At 46.0% G+C, this 27,384-nt stretch overlaps 1 protein-coding gene across 2 annotated transcripts in view; it reads left to right on the top strand.

The window, feature by feature from the left end:
- Positions 1–27,384, top strand: part of SORCS2 (sortilin related VPS10 domain containing receptor 2) — a 1,055,028-nt gene that overhangs the window by 1,021,220 nt on the left and 6,424 nt on the right. For both annotated transcript variants that reach the window (XM_088473883.1, XM_088473884.1), the window contains exons 22-26: positions 26–138; positions 12,394–12,519; positions 18,837–18,936; positions 20,208–20,310; positions 23,270–23,427. In XM_088473883.1, coding sequence (XP_088330009.1) covers positions 26–138; positions 12,394–12,519; positions 18,837–18,936; positions 20,208–20,310; positions 23,270–23,427 — 600 coding nt within the window. The remainder of the gene's footprint in view (positions 1–25; positions 139–12,393; positions 12,520–18,836; positions 18,937–20,207; positions 20,311–23,269; positions 23,428–27,384) is intronic.

Raw genomic sequence — 27,384 nt, forward strand, 5'->3', positions numbered from 1 at the left:
CTCGCTGTATCATGCTGTCTTCCAGATGAATTCCAGGTTCTTCCGCTTATGTTCAGCAAGCAGCTGGACGTCTATAATCCCAATATCCCAGAGTGGAGAGAAGACATAGGACAGATAGTAACCCGACTGCTTGCAAAGGTATTTAAGGATACAGCAAGACTTTCAGCCAGTGAGAAATGATGTACTATCCGCAGCTGACAAGTCCTGGCATTGTACTGTACATATGGAATTATCACTTAAATGTTTTGGATCTCATATTACAAGATGCACTGTAATAACTCACCTGACTGTTACTTGTCTGTATTGCGAGAACTGTAAAAATAACTTGGGGTAAAAGGAGGAAATGTATTTTACATTGATAGAGAACACCTGTGTCGACTCCAAATGCCATGTACTACATCAAGGCCCCAGCCTGTGTCATCATGTCCATAAAATCCCCATCGGCAGATAATGTGTGCAACCTCAAAGTTATGTAACCAACTAAATAAAATAAAGAGACAGACCAAGTATATATGCGATCAAAAATATATGGTCAGCTTTATTTATTTTACAATCAGAGTATGGTGGCATAAGAAAGAACGGCCAGTAACCTGATGCCCCACACTTGACTTAGGCAAAGATGTAAAACACTCACTGAATGGGCCACTATCCCAATTCAAGTGTTATAGTGATATAAAACTTGCAAGGGCCGATATCCCTCTCTGGCAAGTGAGACGGTATCCAGCCCCATCCCAATGCACTATTTTAGCCCTCTCCGACGAGAGGTGTCTCTGACCCCAGTAGGGTAAAATCAGCCTAACCAATGCATAGAAGGGGGCGCACCGCTCATACTGCAGCAAGGTGGACGCTTTATAGATACTGCCGTTCTTTCCTGCCCTTGAAATACAGCCGACACAAGACACAAGAGGAAAAAAGGGGGAGGGAGGGTGGGAGATCAGATTCCAAAGAGGCAGTATAACATTGCTGACCTACCCACACTCCTATTAACCACACCCCTTACACAACACTCCACCAATCCTAACCTAATGTCAATCTGACCATAAAAAACACATGTGTCACATGTGCAATGTTATGGTGTCACATGTGCAATGTTATGGTGTCACATGTGCAATGTTATGGTGTCACATGTGCAATGTTATGGTGTCACATGTGCAATGTTTTGGTGTCACATGTGCAATGTTATGGTGTCACATGTGCAATGTTATGGTGTCACATGTGCAATGTTATGGTGTCACATGTGCAATGTTATGGTGTCACATGTGCAATGTTATGGTGTCACATGTGCAATGTTTTGGTGTCACATGTGCAATGTTATGGTGTCACATGTGCAATGTTATGGTGTCACATGTGCAATGTTATGGTGTCACATGTGCAATGTTTTGGTGTCACATGTGCAATGTTATGGTGTCACATGTGCAATGTTATGGTGTCACATGTGCAATGTTATGGTGTCACATGTGCAATGTTATGGTGTCACATGTGCAATGTTATGGTGTCACATGTGCAATGTTATGGTGTCACATGTGCAATGTTATGGTGTCACATGTGCAATGTTATGGTGTCACATGTGCAATGTTATGGTGTCACATGTGCAATGTTATGGTGTCACATGTGCAATGTTTTGGTGTCACATGTGCAATGTTTTGGTGTCACATGTGCAATGTTATGGTGTCACATGTGCAATGTTATGGTGTCACATGTGCAATGTTTTGGTGTCACATGTGCAATGTTATGGTGTCACATGTGCAATGTTATGGTGTCACATGTGCAATGTTATGGTGTCACATGTGCAATGTTATGGTGTCACATGTGCAATGTTATGGTGTCACATGTGCAATGTTTTGGTGTCACATGTGCAATGTTATGGTGTCACATGTGCAATGTTATGGTGTCACATGTGCAATGTTATGGTGTCACATGTGCAATGTTATGGTGTCACATGTGCAATGTTATGGTGTCACATGTGCAATGTTATGGTGTCACATGTGCAATGTTATGGTGTCAGTCAGCCGCACCACCCTTTAGCTTTGCACCCTGGTCAGCTGCACCAGTCACACCACGATCAGTACAACCCTGGGTATTATTAGTGTGGTTTCAATCATACTGATGAAATCAGTACATGACAGGAAAGCAAATACCCTGGCCAAAGGATTTTTGCATACAGTAAATGATGTTGAGGGGTTTATACCTGCGCTGGTCCTGCATGCACATTCAGTTTAGATAAGGGCAGCCGATTTTATATATGGGTCCCCTTCAATAACGTCATGCTGAATGTCATAAATAATCTATAGTGTCCCTGGCCACCCTTTGTGTAGATTTCGTGTGTGCTAGTACTTAACCAGTGCCAAAATTGTGGATAAGATGTTATTACACATTTATTAGGTAAAACTTTGATGGACAAATATTAAGATAGATAAAAAAAATATTCATATAAACTAGGGATGTGCAGGCTCGGTTCTACTCGGTTCCGTTCGTTTTTTTTTACCGAATCTTATTGGGTTTCAGCTGTCACGAGTTTTGGATAGCCAATAAGATTCGGTAAAAAAAAACTAACGGAACCGAGTAGAACCGAGCCTGCACATCCCTAATATAAACACAATGAACACTGGGCACCGGGATCCTCCTATTTGTGCAAGGTGAGCTGCTAAGTTTGAAGGATGTCCTTCCTTTCACAATACATAAGAGGTAAAAGTGAACTCAGTGCTGCAACCTCTGTGTGTACGGTGTAGTTTTATAAGTTAGGTGGTAATATTGCCCCTTTATATATGGTATGTAATTGTACAGTATATGGTGGCAATGGTGGTAAGAATAGCATGCAAGAAATATCTACTGTAGGTAATTGATATCAGTTTTACTATAGATATTCTAAAACATCAAATACAGAATGAAGAACACATGTATTGGATAACTGCGATAGGAGTATAGTGTAGCCGGCAATGTAGATGGGACTGTAGTGTACCCAACGCGTTTCATCCCGTTAGGGTCTTCCTCTGGTAAGACTATAGACAACGCCTCATCAAGCCCATTCATTATATGTGTTTGTATTTGATGTTTCATTCTGTTCTTCATTCTGTATTTGATGTTTTAGAATATCTATAGTAAAATTGATTTCAATTACCTAGATATTTTTTGCATGCTATTCTTACCACCATATACTGTACAATTACATACCATATATAAAGGGGTAATATTACCACCTAACATATCACACTACACCATACACACAGACGTTGCAGTGCTGAGTTCACTTCTACCTCTTAAAAAAATATTCAGACTCAAAACACTTTCTGGTAAGTCTGAGAAGCTAATCATTGCATGCACACTAAAAAAAACTCTTAAAAATGTAAATATGATTGGTGCATCAATATACCAATGTAATAAACACATGACAGCTTCCAACAAAAGTCAATATTGCAATTAAGTCACCTTCAGCTAATGCCGATTGCCTCAGTTTTGCGAGTCCTGATCTTCAGCTTCATCTCAACATTTGTACCTCGTGCGCCATGCCAGGTGCCGGCGGCTGTGTGTTTTAGAGGAGGAGGCATACTTGCTTCTGGGGTCGGCGGTGGATGGCTGCTAGCTGGTGGGTCTACGATGAGGGTATGTAAGCCAACGCGTTTCACCCTTCCTCATTGTTTCAATGAACTGAACATGTTGAAGCAGAGCTGAAGATTCCTCCAACTCTACATCCTACGCCAAATGCATCTTTTTCTTGCTCAAATTTTAACTTTGCGTTTTTGGTGCAATTCATAATTGTTAGCAGCACCGATAGGTTCATTACAAAACTTTTCACAACGTTTTTAATAACAAGTTAAACAGTTTGCTTATAACATGATATATTACTGTATACTGTGTGAGAGATAGCCATGGTAAATCAGGCAAGGAATTGTAGAATAGATGGCAATTCATTAGCAGGGCCGTAACTAAGGTAGTGCGACCTGTGCCATGGCACAGGGCACTGCAGGGCAGGGTGCACTGTTTGGGTCTGTCAATTTTCTGTTTGTTATCATTCTCACTTGTAGCTTCTTCTTCTTTTATCCCCAGCATCTCCTGGCCTCCCCTACCTATTCCCTGGCCCTTCCCCATGAGGCCAGTCCCCTTTTTTGGGTGCGTTATGTCCATATTTGAAAAATGGGGGTGCACCAAATGCTCTTTCTGGTACAGGGCACCAAACAGTCTAATTGCGGCTTTGTTCATTAGCACTTACAAAGCATCGCTAATATGACGTTACCCATTAATAATAGATTGCAAACTGCCTATGTAATATTTTTTCAGGAACTCTTTTACATACCCTACATACCTTTGTTCTATCTGGTGTAAATGAGGGGAGGGGTTGTATGGTGTAAAAAGAAGGGTGAATCATTATACTGCAGCTCTGGGATAAAGAGATTCCAATGTCATTCAGACAGCTCAGACTGGCGATGCACTGCTGCCCTAAGCCCTAATCCTGACCGTGCTGCATTGCCAGTTGTTATGGGGGCCGGCTGATGTTTTGTAGCAGCAGATGATGCATCTAAATGCTGATATATTCCACCAGCAAACCAGATCTGTCATCCTGCAGAACTTATCCTGATCTGCAAGCATCAGTTATTAGTCAGACAAAGCAGCCATTAGTACTGCTGCATATCTTGTGTGTATGCACTCTGCCCATACTCCAGAGCCCAGCGCCCACATCTACGGGTGATAGTCTTCGGCCACTCAGTCGCATCTCTCCACTTGTAGCTGAATGGGAGTATTAGGGTGGTAACGGGTGTACACACAAGTGCTGATTGTTTGTTGAAGGAATTGCTTGCTATGCAGAGATGTGCGTAGAGGGAGAATTGCCTGTTTTCAGGCCTAGGGCTGGCGAAAGTGTGCATTGGTAATATTGACGGCTGGGGAGCCGTGTATGGGAACGAGCAGCGCAGTCACATAGATGCCCACAATGCAGAATATAGCCTTTTGTTTACAGCCTCTTAATGTGTAATGAACATTGATGTATTCCTAGGGTAGAGCAGAAATATATCACCGTTCATGAAAATAATACCATGTAGCCGGGCCCCCGACGCCGTGTGTCCTGACAGTACGTGAGGACACACGTTACTATTTGGTTGCGCCTCAGAAATGTAAATTGCACGATGTCTGTACCAAGATATGAGCGCCTTGGCAGTAGAGTGACAATAATCTGGCTGGAGAAGTGCTTATTTGGAATCTGACTATTCAATATATACAGCTCTCTTCTCCAAAATGTGGATTACAGATCGTTTCGTATTATTGTCAAAAGACGTACACAGTGCAAGCCTGTCCCAGGCAAAGCCCTGAGAGAAACAGAGAGCTTCCTGGGCTGGAAACGCGATATCACTGCTGTCTGCTTGGCTGGACTGTGAGTGCTGGGTTTGCCTCAGACACATGACTGATTTAAATTCAATTTATAGTGATTTCGTCTTGGCAGTTTTATTATCGTACCTATGTTTGTATTCCTGTGAATGCCTTTTTTATATATATATATATTTTTTTGCTGTTTAAGACTCATGGCCACGGAATTAAAAGATCACATTGCATTTAGTCCTTTCTATGTGTGAAGTTGATTTCATAGGACAGTCAGATCATCACAGAGCAAGTTAGTATTGAATGTGTTATAGTTGTGTGAAGGCTCTGTATTACTCAGCCAAGTGTAACATGGTTATGAGGGGATGTCCGCAAAGTGCTTACGAATCAGTCAGACGAAGCCACTTCTCAATCAGTATCATCTCCATAGAGATGTACAGGAAAATAAGTAAGCGTAGGCTGACCCTGGCCTACTACTACGCCTGCCAGCTAATATAAAGACCTGCACACCGATCTCTTATGGAAAAACAATGGTCACAATTTTATTAAGCACCAAACCAACAACCAGAGCAACTGTGGGAAAGTGGCACACAATGGTATATCTGTCTTAGCCATAAGCACCCTACCATTCATACCCACACACGGCTCTCTACTCACCCATGGCACAACACCGATAGGGGCCCAACCATTAAAGCTGGAACCAGACATGCTTTAGGGTGTGTGTGTACCGCGGGCCTCCGTCTATGGCTGTACCTTGAGGAGGGGGGCTAGGAGTGATGAAAGGTAGGATTGCGGTGAACGGATTGTTCTGCCGGATACGCTGGGACGAGACGGAAGCAGCCAGCACAGCCTGCTGAATCCCTCACTAACATCTCACGCAGAAACCCGCTGCAATGACCAGAGCCCAGCTGTCCCTTCAAAGCAGCAGCCGCCCAGCCAGAAGAAGAATCCCTCCTATGAGGTTTTGGGATGAAGAAAATGCAGCTTGTTCCTTCATATGATATTTGCTAACCTCAAGAATTGCAAAATGGCTACATATTATGGTCTCTGGGAAAGGTTCCCCCCATATGTAAATGTAAGAACAGCCTAAAAACTCGTTATTCCTGAATGGGGAATGAAATCTTTTTTTCTACTTCAGGGTCCATAGGGTATCCACAGGATACCTTGGGGTATAGGTGTGACGTCAGTCGCAGGGCACCAAAGAGTTAAGCTTTCAGCCTCCCAGGATGCACTAGGTCCCCCTCCTATACCCCGCCCCCGGGCCAAGGCACCTCAGTTTAGTTTGGTGCCCGGCCGGAGTCGGGTGCACCTGTTGGAGTGGGGGCTAGAAGAGCCCCTGAAGCTTTTTCTTCATGCAGCTGTGGCTGCACATCTGGATGAACAGCATGGACAGTCAGTCCTGACGTCCATGCTGTCTTCCCTACACCCCGCCGGTACCAGAACGCCGGTACTGATCCGGGGATGCTGGTGGGCGTCTGGGGTCACAGCTAGCGGTGACCCCAGATGCTCCAGACCATGGCCGGATTCAAGGGGGACAGAGGTAAGCAGCGGGGTCCCGCGGTGGGTCCCCGCTGATCACATGGTCCTAAGTCCCCAGGCATGGGGCTCCCTGGGGACTGGCTGCAGCGTGGAGCCAGGCGACCAACCTGCGCTTCCACTACCCCCTGGGACAGCGGACCGCAGCAGAGCGGTAGCGCTGCGGCGTCCCAGGGGTTAAATGCATGCCAGGGGAGCGCGCCTTCCCTGTCTCACAGCCGGCGCCTCCCCCGCTGCACACAGCCCTCTCTGCATGCTGCCGACTGGTCCTGTGTCAGCGCTCCTCCCCCAGGCCAGCTTCTCTCTGCTCCTCGGCGGCCATCTTCTCTGCAACGCATGGTGAACGCTGCTGGAAGTCTGGAAGGAAGCATCGTGGTCTGGGTCCCCCCGCATACCTCTCCTCCGCTGTGGCTCAGGTCTGTGTATGCAGCGCTGTGTCCTACCAGGCCCTGTGTCTGTGTAGTTGAGTGATCAGCGCTGTTAGTGCAGGAATTGTTATTTCTCTGCATTGTATGTGACTGTGCTAGCGCTGCCTGTAACTTTTCTTCTCTAAACTGTCAGCTTTATTACTGTCCCTGTTCTTTCTGCTAAAGCCCTTGCGGTGCGGTGCTGCAGGGTGGTCTCTCGCCTATTTAATACTTAATTGGTGAGAGAGGTCACATACGTGGTGCCATAATGTCTGAAAGTGATTTTCCCCTCCGGCTACAGTGTACCACGTGCAAAGTACCGTTAGCGGAGGGGGAGGGTAGCGCGGAGGGCCTTTGCCGGCAGTGTTTGTCCATGGCGCGGCCTATTACGGTTACAGCACCGGTACAGGAGCCGCCCTGGGCTTGTTTCGCTCAGGCGTTAACAGCTTTAGTGGGCCAGTTAGCTCCGCAGCCCGCGTTTACTCCGATGGGTTTGTCCCAGCAGTCTGTGGTGTCGTCACCCATGCAGGGGTTCCCACGACAATTGGTGGTACCCCACAGTCTCCCTATTTCCCCGCTCCCGGGTTCTCAGGAGCCAGCGTGGGTTAACTCCCTGACGAGTTCTGTACAGCACTTGTCGGATGTGTTGCAAGGGGAGTCTGTGATGCGGCCTCATAAAAGGCCGGTGGCGTCTCTGTCCGCTCCTTATGAGGATGACGAAGGGACGTCTGATGATGGGGAGATTCTGGATCCTTACGATCAGGAACCTTTCCATACTAAGGACGCTGATGCTAAGTCCAAAGTATATATTCCTGGACTTATTCGGGCGGTCCGCACAGCCTTGGTGATTGAGGACGAAGTTCCCCCAGCGGCTAAATCTAAGTATGCCTTTTTCAAAGATGTGAAGGGCGATGCCACAGTCTTTCCTCTTTCGGGTCAGTTGGTGGACCATTTAGAGGAGGCGTGGAAACAACCTGGCAAAAGATACCAGCCGCAGAGACGCCTGGCGGTGGCTTATCCGTTCGCGGATAATTATTTTGCTAAGTGTGAATCCCCTCCACAGGTGGATTCTCACGTGACCCGTCTTGTCCGTAGTGCCACATTGCCGATGCCATCCATGTCCTCCCTTAAGGATGCTACGGACCGCAAGGTAGAAATCTGCCTGAAGTCCGCTTATTCCCTTGCAGGGGGGGGCAGCACGGCCGGCTATGGCCATTTGCTGGGTTGCCAGAGCGATGGAGCGCTGGGCGGATTCATTAGAGGCTTCTTTTGAATCCGACTGTCCGGCCGAACAGGCGGAGTTGATTGGCAATCTCTGTGATTCGGCCACCTACATCAACGAGGCGGCTCTAGACATTAGTACTCTGGTGTCTAGAATTTCTTCAGCAGCGGTAGCTGCTCGTCGCACCTTGTGGCTGCGATCCTGGAAGGCGGACGCAGATCCAAGAAAGGTCTGGAAGCGTTGCCGTTTACCGTAGAAGTTCTCTTCGGTCCGGATCTGGATAAGATTGTGGCCACGCTGGCGGCAGCCAAATCTGCTTGTCTCCCGTCGGCCGCTGCTCCTTCTGGTTCTGGACCATCGTCCTTTCGGTCATCTAGGGCCCAGGGCAGGCCCAAACCACAGTCGTTTCCTCGACAGGCTGGCCCTAAGAAATCGGTCAAGCCCCGGAAACAGGCATGGAGTACCAGACGTCCGGCCCCCAAGCCAGATGACAAGCCTGCGGCCTGACGGTCCGGGTCTCCCCTTGGGGGATCCCAGGGTGGGAGGCCGCCTGCTGCAGTTCTCCCGGTGTTGGTCGTTCACTACGACAGACACTTGGGTTCTGGAGGTGGTCTCTCACGGGTACGCCCTCTCCTTCTGGCACAGACCCCCGGCTCGATTCTTCACCACGGGTCTACCATCAGACCGGAACAAGGCTACGGAGCTGCGGAAGGTATTGCACACTATGCTCCAGGCTGGAGTTATAGTGCCTGTTCCATTCTCCCAGAGGGGCCAGGGTTTCTATTCAAATCTATTTTTGGTACAGAAACCCAATGGGTCATATCGTCCGATTCTCAACCTCAAAGCACTCAACAAGTCTTTGCGGGTCCCGAAGTTTCGGATGGAGACCCTACGGTCCATCATTCTGGCGCTGGAACCTGGGGACTACATGGTGTCATTGGACATACAGGACGCTATGGCGGTCATGGCGGCTTCTCTGCGGCTGCAAGGAGTCCGCATGTTGCCGTACTTGGACGACCTGTTATTGGTGGCAGGATCTCCAGAGCTCCTGTTACACCACTTGGACCTGACCATTGCACTGCTGCAACGGCACGGCTGGCTAATCAACTGGCAGAAGTCCACTCTAATCCCGTCTCGGAGGATTCTGCATCTTGGAGCCTTATTGGACTCGGGACAGCAAAGGATCTTCGTGACGGAGGACAAGATCTCTGCTTTACAGTCAAGGGTGCGCAGTTGTCTGCACAGCCGCCGGGTGTCCTTACACTCGGCGATGAGGTTACTGGGCTCCATGGTGTCGGTGTTCGACATGGTGGAATACGCCCAGTTTCACTCCAGACCTCTGCAGCACCTGATCCTGTCCAAGTGGAACGGGCTGCCTCAGTCTCTGAAGTTCCAGACGATTGTGCTCACCCCGGAGGTTCGCCTGTCCCTTGCGTGGTGGTTAAAGACGACCCACCTCAACAAGGGACGTCCGTTCTGGGTTCCAAATTGGGTCCTGTTGACAACGGACGCCAGTCTTCGGGGCTGGGGAGCAGTTTCGGGTCCACACTTGTTCCAGGGCAGGTGGACACCGACAGAAGCGGAGCTTCCAATAAATATCTTGGAACTCCGTGCGGTCTTCAATGCTCTCCTGCAGGCACAGCGGTTTCTCCAGGGTCACCCGGTGCAGGTCCAGTCGGACAATGCTACCACCGTGGCCTACATAAACAGGCAAGGAGGAACTCGCAGTCGGGCGGCTCTCGTAGAGGTCTCTCGGATCCTGGTTTGGGCGGAGCGCAATCTTCCGGCCATATCAGCGGTCTTCATCCCGGGAGTGCTAAATTGGGAGGCGGACTTTCTAAGTCGCCAGGACGTTCATCCAGGGGAATGGTCCCTGCACCCGGACGTTTTTCAACTACTGGTGGACAGGTGGGGTCTTCCAGAAATCGACCTCATGGCGTCCCGGTACAACAACAAGTTGCCGGTGTACGGGTCTCGCACAAGAGACGAAGGGGCGTCTCTGGTGGATGCTCTGTCCGTCCGGTGGACGTTCAGGTTCGCATACCTGTTCCCTCCGGTCTCCCTTCTTCCACGGGTAATCCGGAAATTCAAACAGGAAGGAGGGACGCTCCTGTTGATAGCTCCCGCGTGGCCCAGACGGCACTGGTTCTCAGACCTTCAGGGTCTGTCCGTGGACAGTCCTCTGCGGTTGCCGCTACGACCGGACCTTCTGTCTCAGGGTCCTTGTCTTCACCCGGACCTGACTCGGCTGTCTTTGGCGGCGTGGCTGTTGAGACGGCCATGCTGAGGTCCTGGGGGTTTTCCAGCTCTGTGGTGCGTACCATGTTACGAGCTCGGAAACCGTCTTCCGCGAGGATATACCATCGCGTGTGGCATACGTTCTTCCAGTGGTGTCGACCGAGAGGTTATGCACCGCGGGAGTTTCGTCTGTCTCGGATTCTCGCCTTCCTGCAAGCGGGACTAGATCATGGGCTTCGCCTTGCTTCTTTGAAGGTACAGGTTTCGGCCCTATCTGTCTGGTTTCACCGTAGGATTGCTACAATCCCGGATGTGCGCACCTTTATGCAAGGTGTTCTCCGTATTCAGCCGCCCTTTGTTCCACCTGTGGCGCCTTGGGATTTGGCTGTGGTCCTGAGGGCTCTCCAAGGACCGCCGTTTGAACCACTGGGCTCAGTGGATATTAAATGGCTAACAGCTAAGACTGTTTTCCTTCTGGCCGTTGCTTCAGCCAGACGTGTTTCTGAGTTAAGGGCTCTTTCTTGTAGACCCCCTTTCTTGGTTTTTCATGGGAACAGGGCAGTGCTCCGCACTCGGCCCGAGTTTCTTCCCAAAGTTGTTTCCCAGTTTCATGTTAACGAGGAAATAGTTGTTCCGGCCTTTAACTCACCGGGTCTTTCCGTGGGTGAGGCCTCTTTGGATGTTGTGCGGGCCTTAAGGACTTATGTTGACCGCACTTCTTTGTTTAGGAAGTCGGACGCTTTGTTGTCCTCTATGGCTTCTGTAAAAAGGGTTGGCCTGCTTCAAAGCAAACTTTGGCAGCCTGGATCCGTATGGCTATTTCTGAAGCTTATCTTCATGAAGGCCTACCGGTCCCTCCTTCTCTGAAGGCTCATTCCACTAGGTCTGTGGGTCCTTCGTGGGCAGCTCGACGTGGTGCCTCGGCAGTTCAGATCTGCAAGGTTGCTACGTGGTCTTCTGTCCATACCTTCGTGAGGTATTACAGGTTGACACCTTCGCCTCTCAGGATGCTTCCTTCGGGCGGCGGATTCTCCTTTCTGCACAGGAGCGTCCCCACCCTTAAAGGATACTGCTTTGGGACATCCCCAAGGTATCCTGTGGATACCCTATGGACCCTGAAGTAGAAAATATGAGATATGGTAAGAACTTACCCTTGTTATCTCTATTTCTACGAAGTCCATAGGGTTCCACAGGACTCCCGCCCTGTCGCACCTGTGCTGCAGATGGGCTTTGCTCTGGTCACCGGTTTTCCGTCTCCCTCTGGTGAGAATGTGATTCTTGTATGTGTCCAGATCTTTGTTCTCTCTCTTCCTTCTCCTCCTCCGGCCTATGGCTTGGTAACTAACTGAGGTGCCTTGGCCCGGGGGCGGGGTATAGGAGGGGGACCTAGTGCATCCTGGGAGGCTGAAAGCTTAACTCTTTGGTGCCCTGCGACTGACGTCACACCTATACCCCAAGGTATCCTGTGGAACCCTATGGACTTCGTAGAAATAGAGATAACAAGGGTAAGTTCTTACCATATCTCATATTTTCATGGAAATAAAATCCACAGATTACCCCTCATCATTTTTGATAAATAAAAACCATCCATATTATTTTCCACTTACACGTATAATTATGCAGCGTCCGTAACGGGGTATTAGTATATGGTATTCATTAAGTGTTTTCATCATATATTTGCAGGAAACTAATATACCTGAACAAACTCTGGTGACGGTGGTGAAGCCAGGACTACCGACAACCGCTGACTTGTATCTACTTCCGCCTATTAATCAACCCAAGAGGAGGAGAAGCGTCCAGACAGACAAGGTACAGCTCATAGATACTAAGGGTAGACCTTGCAGATCTGTCCACAATCCAGATAAGCTTCCACTCATAACTAAAGGAGCACATCCACTAGGCGATATTAATGAGCGATTGCACGATTACGAAATCGTAATCGTGCAGTCACTCACAAATCGTGCACTATAATGTCGGAAACGACCAGCGATGCGCGCTCCCGCTGGTCGTTTCTGACATCAATCTTCGCCGCACATGCCGGTCAATCTGCTGATAACGACAGATTGGCCATGTTTGGGGATGAGGGAGGGTGCCTACACTGAACGACTAATCCTTAAGTGTAGACACTGCAGGGGATGGGGAACGACGGTACAGTTACGATGTTGTAATCGTACTATCTTTCCCTAGTCGCCTATTGGAGTAATGTGGTAGACAGTGAATATGTAGGGCAGTAGGACCCTCTAGAAAAGGGCAGATTGATTGTTTCCTCCAAAGCAGTTATATGGCAAATAAACATCTGTATGATGTCTACAAATTCCACTGATTGCTTCCTGTTGGGTGCCAAATACAGAGATAGAGGTGTGATTGTAAACATTCTGTTAATCTGGGATTCATCTACATCTTAAATTATAGGCAGAAAATAATATTATAAAATAAAAAATGAAGACTGGTCTTTATAAAGCAGTCACAAATTGACAGTGTCATTGCTTGAAATGACAGAACCACTAAAATTAAAATGAACTAATATAAAATAGCATCTTTTAAGATTCAGACTAATATTTGTAAAAGTTTCCTACTCTTTGCAGGGATGGATAGGTTTCTGCCTAATACATGCTTGGTTCTAGGGGGTCCACCTGCCATCCTTCGACGACCATTTAAATGCATCCAGATTTAAGATCATGCCATGGGTCCTGCGTCTGAAGGGTATATGGAATGACAGAGGCCGGGGATAAATCTGTCAGAGCAGCAGAAAGGACTGCTCCTGCTGATCTGTCTCTCTAATAACTAACTCACATGATGATGAGCACCAGAGGTCAGTGGACCGTGTGCTGAGCTGTGATTGGAGGAGCCCAATACATGCTCCTCTGACCTTTTGTGCTCACCTGCATGTGATTGAGTCTATGTGTATGGTTAATGGCGACACGTGTCCAATGGAAAGCAGGTGAGAGAAAAACTTGATGGTAAGCAGCTAGTGAGCAGTCTGGCATGTGAGAGTAAAGATGGTGGTCAGCGGTGACATGTTAAGGAAAGGCTGATCAGCATAAGAGCATATTATGGAAATGTTGGTTGGTAGAGGGTGTATGAAGGAGAAGCTGGTGAGCAGTGTGGCATGTGAGGGAAAAGCTGGTGGGGAGCAGAGCATGTGAGGGAAAAGCTGGTGAGCATGGTGAGGGATATACTAGTGTTGAATAGGTGTCTAATATCAGTGTCACCTATATATAGTAATCCGTGTGTACCAGGTGTGTGATGTCAAAGTGTTTTGCATAGTATGATTATTGTGTATATGTATAAGGTATAAGTAAATAGAGGGGTACGGACTAATCAAAGAAAGGGTGCTGCAAATCAGTGTCTTGCCTAGGGCAACATGGAGTGTTAATCCAACTCTGATCATTTGTCCACGCTTGAGATGTTGGTCATTGTGAGTACAAGTTATTGTCCTTGTTCTCAGTCACTTTTTCTAAACCTCTTGGGTCTATGGGCCTGATTCAGAGCTGAACGCTCTGACCAGAGCGCTCGCTCTGAATCAGGGCCCTCCTCCCTGAAAATGGAGCGTCCTCTTGGACGCTCGCATAGCTGTGGGTGACCACCCACAGCATATGCGAGCGTCCATGATGATGGTCGCGATGGTCTTGACCATCGCGACCATCGGGCTTGAGACGGAGACCCTGCGGTAGGGTCTCGCTGCCGCAAGCCCTGGAGTGATTTTGGCTCTATCGGAGCCAAAATCACTCCCACTGACATCACTAGTGATGTCAGTGGGGCCGGCTTCAGACGGTAGGCGTTCCCATGGGAACGCCTCCGTCTGGCAGGCACGCCCCCGGCACGCCCACCAAAGGAGGCGTGTTGTCAATCAACACCGACAGCACGCCCCCTTTGGTGCGAGACCCGGAGCGACAGCTTGGCTGTCGCAGTCCGGGTCTCGCGCATGCGCACGATGGAGCTCCCTCCGTCGTGCGCATGCGCAGTGGGGGACCATCGACCCGTTTGCGAGCGTCCTTTGCTCGTGAACGGGTCTGAATGACCCCCTATGACAGTTGTGCTCCCTCACAAATTCAATCTTTATCTCTGATATCTTTACTGCTCTTTAAAGTTTAATAGTTAACATAATGTAATTGTTAATTATAGCATAAGACAAATTGGATTTTATTATTAGCGTACATTTAATAAAGTCATATTTTATCTACTAAAATGTATTTAGTCTTGATTCATGTTTTTCAGAGTGAGAGCTGCACCACAATTTATAGATATTAATAGTATTGACATAAGCCATTAATATTGTGCACATTAGGAATTAATATATGCATGCTCTGTTTTCTCATTTAAATAGTATATATTTTGAAACCTTTTGTCAGTGAAGATTGATTAAATACTTGCTGTTGATAAAATGATGAATATATTTAAAGCTTTGTTTCCCTTGATCATATCATAATTATAATATGCTGATTGCATAATTCTGTTGAAAAGATGTTTGTTCCGTATAGAACCACTAATACATCTATCATGCAATCGTATTGTGTAAGGTACTGTAATCGTCTCCATATCTGATAAGTTTAATTAAAGATATTCAATGCACAATCATTTTATCTTATTTGAATTGCATTGTTCTAACATACATTGTATCCATGGTCAACCCTAGTTTGCATAATGGTAGAAGACAAATTATAACATGTTCCATAGTTTATTTTTCCCTTTTGCTTTCTATGTTCTATACAACTTTTTGTGTGTTGTAATTGGGGTTTATGAAACTTAAAAAAATAGCATTTGCTGTAATTAGGCCACATCAGGGGGCATGGTTAGGCTAGGTATGGAGTAGGACGCAGAGCACTGCGCTCTCCAGCCTGTTTCTTCATCCTGCCGCTACCTCTGTTCTCTGGAACTTCTCTCCCGGCTGGCTGCAGTTGCCCTGTGTCTCGGGGGTCTGTTGCTGCATCCCTGGGTCTCATGGTCCCCCCCACGTCCCAGTTGTAGGGGTCCTGACCTGCGTGGTTTCTCTCAGCGTTGGTTTGATGTGCTCGGAGGTGCTCCGCTGCTGTACTATGGGTGGCTGTTAAGGCTCTGGCAGTGCCGTCCAAAGAATCTGGCAACCTGGGCACCCTGCTGCCGCATTCTCTTCCTTTCACCTGATCCTGGAAAGTCTCCGTACGGGGGATCCCTGGTCCCCGGCGTCGAGGCAGGAGCAGCCGCCACCAGGGATTGTTGCCTTTCCTTGTCAGTAGCTCCGGAGCTTATGACAACAGCTAACAGCAAGTATTTCCTTCATCCTTCTGCTGCTGCCTAGTATTTTGGACACCCCATTTTCTTTTTATCTGTATTTACCTGCTGGTATTTGTGGTACTCCTTGCCTTGTTGAAGAGTACTTTTGTGAAGTGGACACTGCAGGGTTGATGTTACTTGTGTTTACTTCTGCTATCCAACACGAGCAGGAAATCCCACTCTGCGTCAGCGGTGAAGTTAGAAATATTTGCACGGCCCACTTCTGTACTGGAACCCGCTTCCTGTCCTGTTGACTGTCCGCCATCTGTTGCTTCTCCTGCTGTGTATGAGTGTGTATCTCCTGCATTACAAATGGAGCAATTGCTGCCAACTATTACTGATACTGAAAAACGGGTCACGGACCGGATAGCTGTGGCTCACATGGATATTTTGTTGATGAGACAGAACCATGCAGAAAATACATATAAGGGAAACTGAAAATCGGATTCCTATATTGGAGGATACAGTCCCTCCTGTCCCGGGACTTTTAACAACTATGGAGTCTCAGATGGTGGCTTGTCAGCAGATACCACCACAATAACATTTGTTTGGTTGGTTTGCCGTAGAACGTGGAGGGCTCTGATCTGGAGCGTTTTCTGAAATCCTGACTGACTACTACATTTAAATGGGATGTCTTCACTCTTCAATTTGTTGAATGGGCCCATTGGAATCCGACCAGGCCCATTGCACAGGGGGGGCACCACTGCAGATTTTATTGCAGTTTCCATAGGTGTGCGGTTAGGATGTAAAATCCTGGCATGGGACTAATGATAGGTGTCTAAATCCCGACGCCTATCATCCACCAGCCGAAATCCCGACGATCGGCATAGCGAATGAAGGTAAACCGGGCGTCGGCAGCGGACAGCAGTAGGGGGGGAGGGTTACGTTTAGGGGATCCCAGGGGGTATTAGGGTCAGGCACCCCCCGGGAGGGTTAGGCTAGGAGAAGAGGGGGGGTTAGGGTTAGGCACCCCTGGGGGGAGGTTAGGGTTAGACACCCCCCGGGAGGGTTAGGTTTACGGTGCAGGTAGGGTGGGTTAGGTTTAGGCACCCGTAGGGGGTGGTTAGGGTTAAACACTAGGGGGGAGGTTAGGGATAGGCACCCGTAAAGGAGGTTTGGGGGGGGGGGAGGGATAGAGATAGTTAAAATACTTACCCTGTCGGGATCTTCAGTCTTCTGCCTTCTGGCGTTGGGATTACATCCACTGGGCCTATGTCCAGCGGTATGTCATACCGATTTCGTTTCCATATGCCATGCTTTTTCCTGCCTGTTTGAAGTTGTCTCAATGGTCGCTCTAATTTTTTGGACACTCTTCGGGATGCTATCAATTGGCTCGACCATCAAGTACTTAGACGTGGGGGCTCCCCTCGCTGAGTACCCCCTGTTCCAGTATTTCATGTTCTTTATGTATTCAGATGTATTATTTCTCTACACAAGCTTAGCAGACTTTTCTGTTTGCATAAGTTTATATGGGTAAATCTATATCATATTCACCTGTTCTTTTTGTTCTTTTCTCCCTGCCTTATTGTTTGCTTTATACAGTACTTCTATGCTAGCTGGGATGTTTCTTTGTTGCACTTGAGACTGTATGCTATATATTTGAAGCTGACGGGAGAATTGCTTTCATTGTACAGCTTGGGATTATTATGTTCCTTTGCATTTTTTGCTATTTATTTCTCTAATTTTATGTTAAAAGTATCGTTAGGGCCCCCTCTAGCCTGGCGTAGTGCAGTAAGACGATGTAGCATAGATTCCACAAGTGAATGGAAGACCTCTGGAGAGATGTTGACCCATGCCATCTGGATAGCTTCCCATAGCTCCCTGATCTTTGTAAGTGCAGGCTCTTGGGTGTGAATGGACCTCTCCACCACATCCCATAAATACTCGATTGGGTTAATGTCGGGAAAATGTGGTAGCCACACCATTTGTCGGAAACTCTCCAGAATTCTCCTCGGACCAATTCTGGACAACCTGAGACCGATGACACGGTGAATTATCCTGCTGGAATATTCCTTTGTTGCAAATGGTCACTAAGCAATTCAACGTAGCGGTTACCGGTCAATGATGTGTTGTGGCAGACCAGCGGACCTAACCCACGTGAACACACCTCACACCATTATGGAACCAACACCAGCTAGCACAGTGCCTTGTAGACAACTGGGTTCTATGGCCTCATGGGTCTGCACCACACTGAATCCCTACCATCAGCCCGAAACAACTAGAACCGTGACTCTTTGGACCACGCCACATGTGGCCAGTTCTCCAGGGTCCAATTACCGACATCACAAGCCCAGGTGAGGCGCTATGTCCAGTGTCGAAGTGCGTCTGATACCTCCTGCAATGATTGTGGATGTGATTTGAGCCAGTGTCTCTTGTCTGTTACCACGGACAATTGTGGCTAGATGCCGCTGGTCAAGATCATTAAGCTCCCGTGGTCAGCGGGGGGGGGGAAGGGTTAGGTTAGGGGCTCCCTTTGTGCACATGGAGTACAGTAAGAACCAGACACATGTTACCAATGCCTCTTTGGGATGCTTCCTAATTTGGGTCATATAGGGAATACATCGCAAAGTACAAATACTGCTCAGAAACGAGAGAGGTGCAGTTTTTCAAGTTGTGCTGTTAAATGAAAGCATTTTGGATTAGTACTGATACAAAAATATTATCACTTTCAGGTAAGAATATATTCACGTAATTTACCGTATTCTCAATTCTAAAAACAAACGCTTAACTCTTAAATGACTTATAACGGTTTATTAAAAGCAGTGAAATAATATGCGTGATGTTACTGGCGTTTAGTATCAGCGATGATTTTTACTACACCATTCTATTGTTGGTAATATATGTACATTGTTATGTATTTATTTTTTTTATAGAGGATAGCTGTGATAAAACAGGCTTTGAACGCACATAATATAACTTTCTTCCTGAGAGGTGGATTCTGGGTGCTAGTGACACTAAGTGATTCTGAATCAGGTAAATAATTCACTTGTCTTCTCTTTGTAATTATATAATATATATAAAGAGCAACCACATCACTGCATGCACTCTGAAAGCATCAAACGGTTTTCTGTTGTTGAGTAACGGTTGATATGGGGTAATAGTTCACCCAAGGTATATAGGAGGCATATTCATGACAAATCCGCATTTTAAATGCAAATGGGATACTTTTTTTTTGGCTAAATTTGCCTAAAACGTTAATTTTGAATCTCTCGCTGGGAGACAGATTCCGATAAGAGCCCAGCAAAGAGCTATTACAGGGAGGGGGATCTAGAGGATCCCTCTCCGAAAAAATCCCAGATACAGTAGCCCATAGGCTATCTATAGAAACTATCTATGGGGCTTCATTTGCAGTCAGAAATGGAGGAACCGCGGCAGATATGGGAAGTATCTCATAATGCTATGCTGTGTGGTGCTACGCCGATATCCAGGTAATGTTATACAGCATCCATGGCCACATTGGCCTGTGCCAAAATGACCCGCTTCATTTCTTTACAGACCTGATCTGGGCTCAGTCTACTATATGAACTGATACATCACAGCCCAATGTCAGGCTTACTGAGAGTCTCCCTGACGGTTAGGGTCCAGCTACAATGTCTGTGGATCTAGCACAACGGGGAAGATGTGCCAAACCTAGTCAAGAGTGGTGAAGTTGCCCATAGCAACCAATCAGCTTGTACTTTTATAGGATGCACTTAAGAATTGCTAGCTAGCAGCTGATTGGTTGCTATGGGCAACATCTCTACTTGCCACTTCTCCTTTATAAGGTTGGATGCATTTCCCCCCCAAATGTTATATCAGGTCTGTTTAGTGAAAAAGCAGAAGATGAAATAGGGTTTAAGCACCATGATGAAATGAAAATAGAGTTGGGCGGCTCTAAAGAATTGGGGGGGGGAAAAGTTGCAGATCCCATGCATGAGTAATGGGGGAGTAAGGTGAGAAACATTGGGTAAGAGATGCAGGAGGCAGAGAACCGGTAGGCTAGGGTGTTTACTAGTGGCTGTATGTAACCACATAGGTTTCATAACTGAATGAGAGTAACCACAATCTTTTCATAACCCTAAACAACAACAGTAAGCACACCGGTTAGCATACTGCAATAACAGTAAAGTATATAGTTAGTATTAATAGGATCCACACAGTGTGTAATGATTTCATCTATCACATTGCATTTTTAGGAGTGAATTACCTCTCATTAGTGCCCTGGTCAAGTACTTCTAACGTAACCAGTGTGTTTTTCATTACAGAGTCCCGGGTGATCGGAGGAGCAGGAGGGTATTGGGCTATAGTGATAATCTTTGCCATATGCCTCGTAGCGGTTGGAGCTTTCATCCTTTATAAGTTCAAAAGGCAAGTTCTATCCAGTCATTCACACAATAAGGATTAATAGAGCGGTAACGGAGTTTGCATACATAGCTAATACAGTAGATACTTTTTTTTTTATTACCTAAGGAAGGATAGAGAACTGTTCCGATGCGATGATTTAATAAATGTGTTGATTTAGCCCAGTGTGAACCGCTCTTGTATCAACAGTGCCTAGAATTAGCTTCCTCGCCGGTAGCCTCCCCGTGTTATTACATCAGATGACCTTGTACGATTCAGAGGAGTGGGACTGCTGGGTAGGAAGATAATATACATTCCTGCAGAGGTGTACTCTCATCTCATTCAGAGCTGAGGGGAACACTGGGGAGAATAAAGGAAATAACATTAACACCAGTGCTGCTTGTGAAAAATGAATGGAATTAATAGAAACGTACAAATATTTGCGAAGCCCCCTTAGCAATAAAGCATCCCCATAAATCATTATACATTGTAGCACCATCTCAGGTGAAATGAAATATGGTGTGGAAGCAGTCTGTCACAGTCTCTCATGATGACGGCGAAAGTATTCTGTTAATGGGGATTTACATGCAGAAAATGAATCCCAGTGTTTGCAAATCATCTTATGCCTATAATGAGACCTATAATGAGGCAAGTTACTGTATGACAGCTGTCCCAGGCCGTATGTTTTGAAGGCAGCAGCAAAATTAAGGGAATGAATTAGGGAATGTTAATTTTTAAATTGCTGGCATTTATCATGTAGCTCTAATCATTTTTACAGTGTTTGTCTTTCAGAGTGTACAGCAGGGATGGGGAACCTCAGACCCGGGTCCGCGGAATCATTTGGTCCGGCCCTCCGGGTTTTTTCTGCTAGACTCATCTGGCTATCAGGGTGCCTAGAATGTCACCCTGCAGCCAGAATCTATGCAGCAGTGCCGCCTGGAGCATCCTTAAGATGGTCACACCGCTGCCCTTACAGCTTCCCAGAGCATCCTCAGGCTGCTCCGGGTATTGCTGTTATCACCGGCGTTTGTGGCCCCGCCCCAGTGTGACATCACACATTAGGGGCATGGTCTGCACCAGGCCCGCAAATAATGTTATATACTGTATATCAAAATGGCCCTCGGCAGAAAAAAGGTTCCCCACCCCTGGTGTACACTAACCATATGCAACTGGTTGTATATGGAATGATAAGGGAATTCATTATACAGAGTTGGTGCAATCCCTGGGGATGCTTTATGTAGCGACTGTCCCCACCCCTTGGAAGCACTCCCACCTCCACCATAGGCGCCATCCTCTGCTGCTCGTGTTGTGCCCCCACACTTGCTGCTTACCTCAGCAGGCAGCACACTCCCCTCCTGGGACTGGAAATGTAACTCTTGGCTGTGACATCACAGGCACACACCATGCTCAGGCATAAGACAGAAGCCTGCAGCTTTACTTGTAAGCAAGGGCACCGCGAAGGGGATGGGGGCAAGTACTGATTGCCCGGGCCTGTTGGGCTGGTCCGGGCCAGCTGCTGTGGACAGCACCACACATAGTATTTTTTCATTTTTTATTTATTTTTTTTCGAGGGGTCATGGCCACACAACCCAGATTTGGCCACACACCCCCAGTACCCAGGCCATGCATGTAAGGAGCTGTCAGATGCTTTATGTCAGCAGCTGGCGCTCCATGTAGGGGAACTGCTGGGGCATAAGAAGCATTGGATGAGTGATATTATATCACTTATTCAGTATTTTAGGTGTCTCCTAACCATAGAAGCTCTCAGTAAACACTCCTGAATGAATTGATGTTATCATATTGTATCACTATGAATAGGAGGTATTTAAGTCACGTATAGCACAAGCACTGCAGACACCCTCCCCACTGAGTGCTGTGCTCCCGCCCATGTTTGCTTCTTACCGCAACGTTTCATCCTACGTACAGAGTAGAGACCACAGTGCACCTAGTTGTCCTGAGCAGTATACACTGGGGGGGCTGAGGGCTGCCGGATTTACATTTCCGTCAGCTGCTCCTCTCTGGAGCCACCAGGTGGGGGCTGCTGGCAGGCTGCCTGGTCACTGCGGCCTACGGTGATTGGCTACACAGCACACACTGGGGAAGGATAGAAGGATGTAGAGGAGCTGGGAGGTCCCTCTGAGATTGGTGGCTGCTGGAAGCTTATTTTCTGGCAGCCTCCCAGTGGAAATTTCTGACTGGTCCCATCGGATGCACCATGTCAGGGAAAGCCCATCCTTTTGGGGAGATTTAGCAAGTCTTAGAGAGAGATAAGGTACCAACCAATCAGCTTCTGATTGTAATTTTTTTCGAGCACAGCCTGTAAAATGTCAGAAGCTGATGATACTTTTATCTCTCTCCACTTTAGCTCTGTTGAAGACTTGATACATCTCCCCCTTTATGAGAAAAGCTGAATCGTTCTATTTAATGAAAGTGGAGGCTGGAATGTGGTGGGAGGTTGGGCTTTGTCTGATGTTTACACTCCTGCACTTTGCGCCTCCTCAGATTTCCTCCCTCCCCCTTACATCTTGGAGGATTTCTAAAATCTGGCGGGGTCTCCCGAGTAGGTGTGCACCTTACAGTGTGCTGGGCAGACTATATAGGCACACCTGTTGGAACCGTGTATTCAGTGCACTTTGTAAATAAATTCCTGGTGCGTTTTGTAAAGCATTCATTTACACCAGTACTGTGCACCTCACTGCAGAAGGTATAAGTAGTTTTTGAACCTTTGCTCTTCACAGAGGCCTCTAAAGGGAGGGCTGCAGTCCTTCAGTCTTCACTACCTTCTTCTATCCTTCAACAAGCATTTATTTTTTTCTCTGGCTAAAAATAAACTTTCACTCTCCAGGGTCATAAAGTCCTACAGTATTCAAACTCCCCCGGTGTGACCGGCAGTTAATTAAATACTTGTTCCCTGAAAGTGGCAGTTACCTGCTACTTGCAGCACTGGTGAGCTTCATGTTTACCAAGGGTTGTTTTTGTGACACAGGAAAATGCCAGGCAGGAACGTCTACGCGCAGATGCACAATGAGAAGGAACAGGAGATGACAAGTCCTGTAAATCACAATGAGGACACACAGAATATCATCCAGGGAGAAGAGTTTATTGATGACGACATGGACACGCAAACACTAGGACATGCAAGAGGTAACTGAGAACATAAACCTGTTCTCCGCCCAATACAATTGTGTGGTTTTTTTTACAGTATATGTGATTGGGAAATAATGACCTTACGTTTTGTGTCCTATCAGCGTAAAATGTTTTCCTAAGACAAACGCCACCTAGTTTTGATATTTGTGGCAATACTGTAATTTTAGCAGAAAAATAGACATATTTGTTGCGTAAAGGATTCACACTGTATAGTGCACCACTACTTCACCATGATACCTGACTGACGTAGTGGTGCACTATACTGTATGAATCCTTAACGCCACAAATTTGACTTGTTCTCTGCTAAAATTTCAGTTTAGCCCAGTTTTCTCACACAAATGTCTAAAATGTACTTAAAGTCAAACAAATAAACAAAACTCTAAAAAATACAGTGTAAATGCATTGCATTGTATATAAAAAAAAAACAGAATACAAAATTCTATCCCACATTTACACTGACCATTTGGTTTGATTTTAGAACTACAGCATCAGCATACAGTATGTTATGCATTTGTAAGTGTCAGCATAAAAAAAAAAAATCAAAGTATGAGTACTAACAAAAAAAAAAAAATAATTTGTATGTGTGTATATATATATATATATATATATATATATATATATATATATATGTGTGTGTATATATATATATATATATATATATGTGTATATTGCAATAATTATTTAATTTGTCAACATACCTTATACATGTCTTTACTATACTCATTATTATTACTTCAAATTGAATAACTTTAAGAATTATTTTGTTTGCTTCACTTGGCTAATACATTTCTATTATAATAATAATAATCAAAATAATAATAATAATAAATAATAGTAATTTCTGTTTATTTATATATTTAATTAAATATATTATCGTAGATGACTATACAATATTATCCTCATTGGTTCATTCAACAAAAAATACTGGCATTATGGGGAAGATGTATCATACCTTGGAGAGAGATAAAGTACCAACCAGTCAGCTTCTAACTGTCATATTACAGGCTGTGTTTGAAAAATTACAGTTAGGAGCTGTTTGGTTGATACTTTATCTCTATCCACTTCATCACTCTCCAAGGCTTAGAACATCTACCTCAGGGGCATTTCTAGAGAGGAGGGGGCCCGTGTGCAGTCTCCGACAAGGACCCCCTCCTCTCTGCCCGGCAGCCGGCAGCGCACTGAGCTGTGTGCGGCCAGCACCGGAGTTATAGACTCTGGGCACTAGAGTGTGCCCAGAGTCTATAATGTATGCACAGGTCTCCGGAAAAATGGCCACGGTGGCCATTTTCCCTGTACGACGCATGCACAAACGACGGGAAAATGCCCACTGCGGCCATTTTCCAATCGTTTTACAGTGCCGGACCCCCGCGCCGATGTGGGACTCCAGAGAAGTAAGTAATATTATGGGTGCAGGGTGTGCGGTGTGGGGCCCCCCTGGACCCAGGGGCCCGTGTTCCCTGAACACCCTGTACCCATTATAGATACGCCCCTGATCTACTTCCATGTTACTATGGGAACTAGCAATAACAACATACAAAAACTGTGGTTGCATGTCAAGATAATGGGGCTGGTGCTGAGTTGGATGCAGGGGCATCCATGTAGGCGTCTTGCTGCCGTCACATGTGCAATTTTATGCTAAATACTTGTATAAGCCCTTCCCTGGTGTACATCCTTGCTTTTGTATGTGTAAGGACTGAGATGCCCATTTTGCACAGCTGGCTTGGTGTATCTTTAGATGCAACCATCGGACGCACCAATCAAAACTTGCAATAGTCCTGTGCTAGGTGCAGATTCTCAGTCAGAGTATGGCCTCTATTATAAGTGAATAACCATCTGAGGGCCTGATTCAGACCCGCTCGCGAGCGCTGTGCACTCGCAAGCGGGTCGATGGTGGACCAGTGCGCATGGGTAAGACCCGGATAGCGACGGGCAAACCATCGCTCCGGGTCTCGTACCAAAGGGGGCGTGCTGTCGATGTTGAGTGACAGCACGCACCCTTTGGTGGGCGGGCCGGCGGACTGGGTGCTCAAACAGAGGCGTTCCCATGTGAACGCCTCCGTGTGGGGGCGGCCCCACTGACATCACGCCTCCGTTTGGGGGCGGCCCCACTGACATCACGCCTCCGTTTGGGGGCAGCCCTAGTGACATCTGTTAGAGCCGAAATCTCTCTGGGGCTTGCAGCAACGAGACCCTACCACAAGGGTCTCGTCGCAAGCCCGATGGTCACGATGGTCTTGACCATCGCGACCATCTTCCTGGCCGCTCGCTATAGCTGTGGGTGGTTACCCACAGCTATGCGAGCGGCCAGGAGGCTGCTCTAAAAAAGCAGAAGGCCGGCCCTGATTCAGAGCGAGCGCTCTGTCAGAGCGTCCGGCTCTGAATCAGGGCCTGAGTTCGCAACTAGTTATGCGACAAAACTCCCCCATAAGATGGTACATCTCCGTGCGCCTGCATGGCCACCTTCCAATCACTGCCCAGGAATACCCAATACATTTCTGAGACTATGCCTCCCAAAAAATGAAACACTAAAAATGTTTGAAAGTGCTTAGGTGTAGTGTTTTGCGAATATGGTGGGTATATAAAATAAATAGGATTAAATAAAACAAAGTAAAATGGGTAAATAAATACAGATAAAAATAAGAATGAGAATAAAAATAAATAAATAACATTTAAATATCTATCTATCTATATATATATATATATATCTATATATATCTATATATATATATATATATATATATATATATATATATATATATATATATATATATATATATATATAGATGGCATTGCCTATTGGGTGCAAGCTCCAGAAAGTTTCACTTTTTGGAGCTTGATAAATATGGGAAATGCTGGCAAACTTTCGAACACTGCAGTTTAATGAGGTTTATTCACATTTTAGTGTTATTACATCCACCCCCACTGTGCTATATTGATGCTTATTTTTTTTTTTTAAATCAAAATTTCTTCTTTATTGAAGCATATCAATTACAAACATAAGAAATATAAATTATAGTACAGTCAATAGAAATACTGATGCTTATTATTTAAACCATGACAAATATTTTTCTTACAATTTAATTAGGAGTACACATAGGGACAGATTCAATTAAGCGCGTAGGAGCCACTCGCACCACTGGTAATCAGTGTACAGCGTACATATATATTTGTGTAAAAAACCCAACAAAAGAACAGTAGCCACAGAATGTAAAACTCTAATTTTAGACTTGTATTGACCTACAGCTTGTATCAGAGTAGTAACAAATTTGCCTTATAGTTATACCTTAGAAGTGGCACTAGTTCCTAGTGATTTTATAGGCTTCATTCTCATGAATATTGGTATCAATGCTCAAAATGGCTGCCTCTACACTTTACTTTTTAAGTGAGGACTAAATGTCCTGCTCCATGATTATTATCACTAATAAATCTTCTACGTTAAGAGGTGAAGTTGCAAATATATTTTCACTAAAAAAATTAAATCTATATATATTTATTACCTAATGATTGGGGTGCAATATATGAAAGTTTTCAAATTCATACACATAAATAAATTGTATCCTTGAAATATATATATTTTTTTCAAATTCAGGCATCTTTCATAATAAATGTAGTTGGATTAATTTCCTTCAATGTTGGATTTTGCTCAGGATAGCACAACTATCAGCAAATTTTACCATCATGTATTTGCTGGTAAATCACATATTGAAATTGCAACAATGAAACTTTAAAAAAAAAAAAAAAAGAAAGTTTGGATGATTACCAAGGTCACACTTGCTGAAATATTCCGAGCATTACCGCAGATTCACAAACACTGCCATTGCAGTCCAGGTTTTAAGGATATTTATGCTTGAGTCCAGATGATTAAATCAAATTGACTGAGGTACTAATTAAGTCACCTGTGGTGAAGCATGGATATCCATAAAACCTGGACTGTAATGGCGGAGTTTGGGAAAA

This window comes from Taudactylus pleione, unplaced genomic scaffold (assembly GCF_031769625.1).
Source record: "Taudactylus pleione unplaced genomic scaffold, aTauple2 ptg000143l, whole genome shotgun sequence".
In the NCBI taxonomy this organism is placed as follows: domain Eukaryota; kingdom Metazoa; phylum Chordata; class Amphibia; order Anura; family Myobatrachidae; genus Taudactylus; species Taudactylus pleione.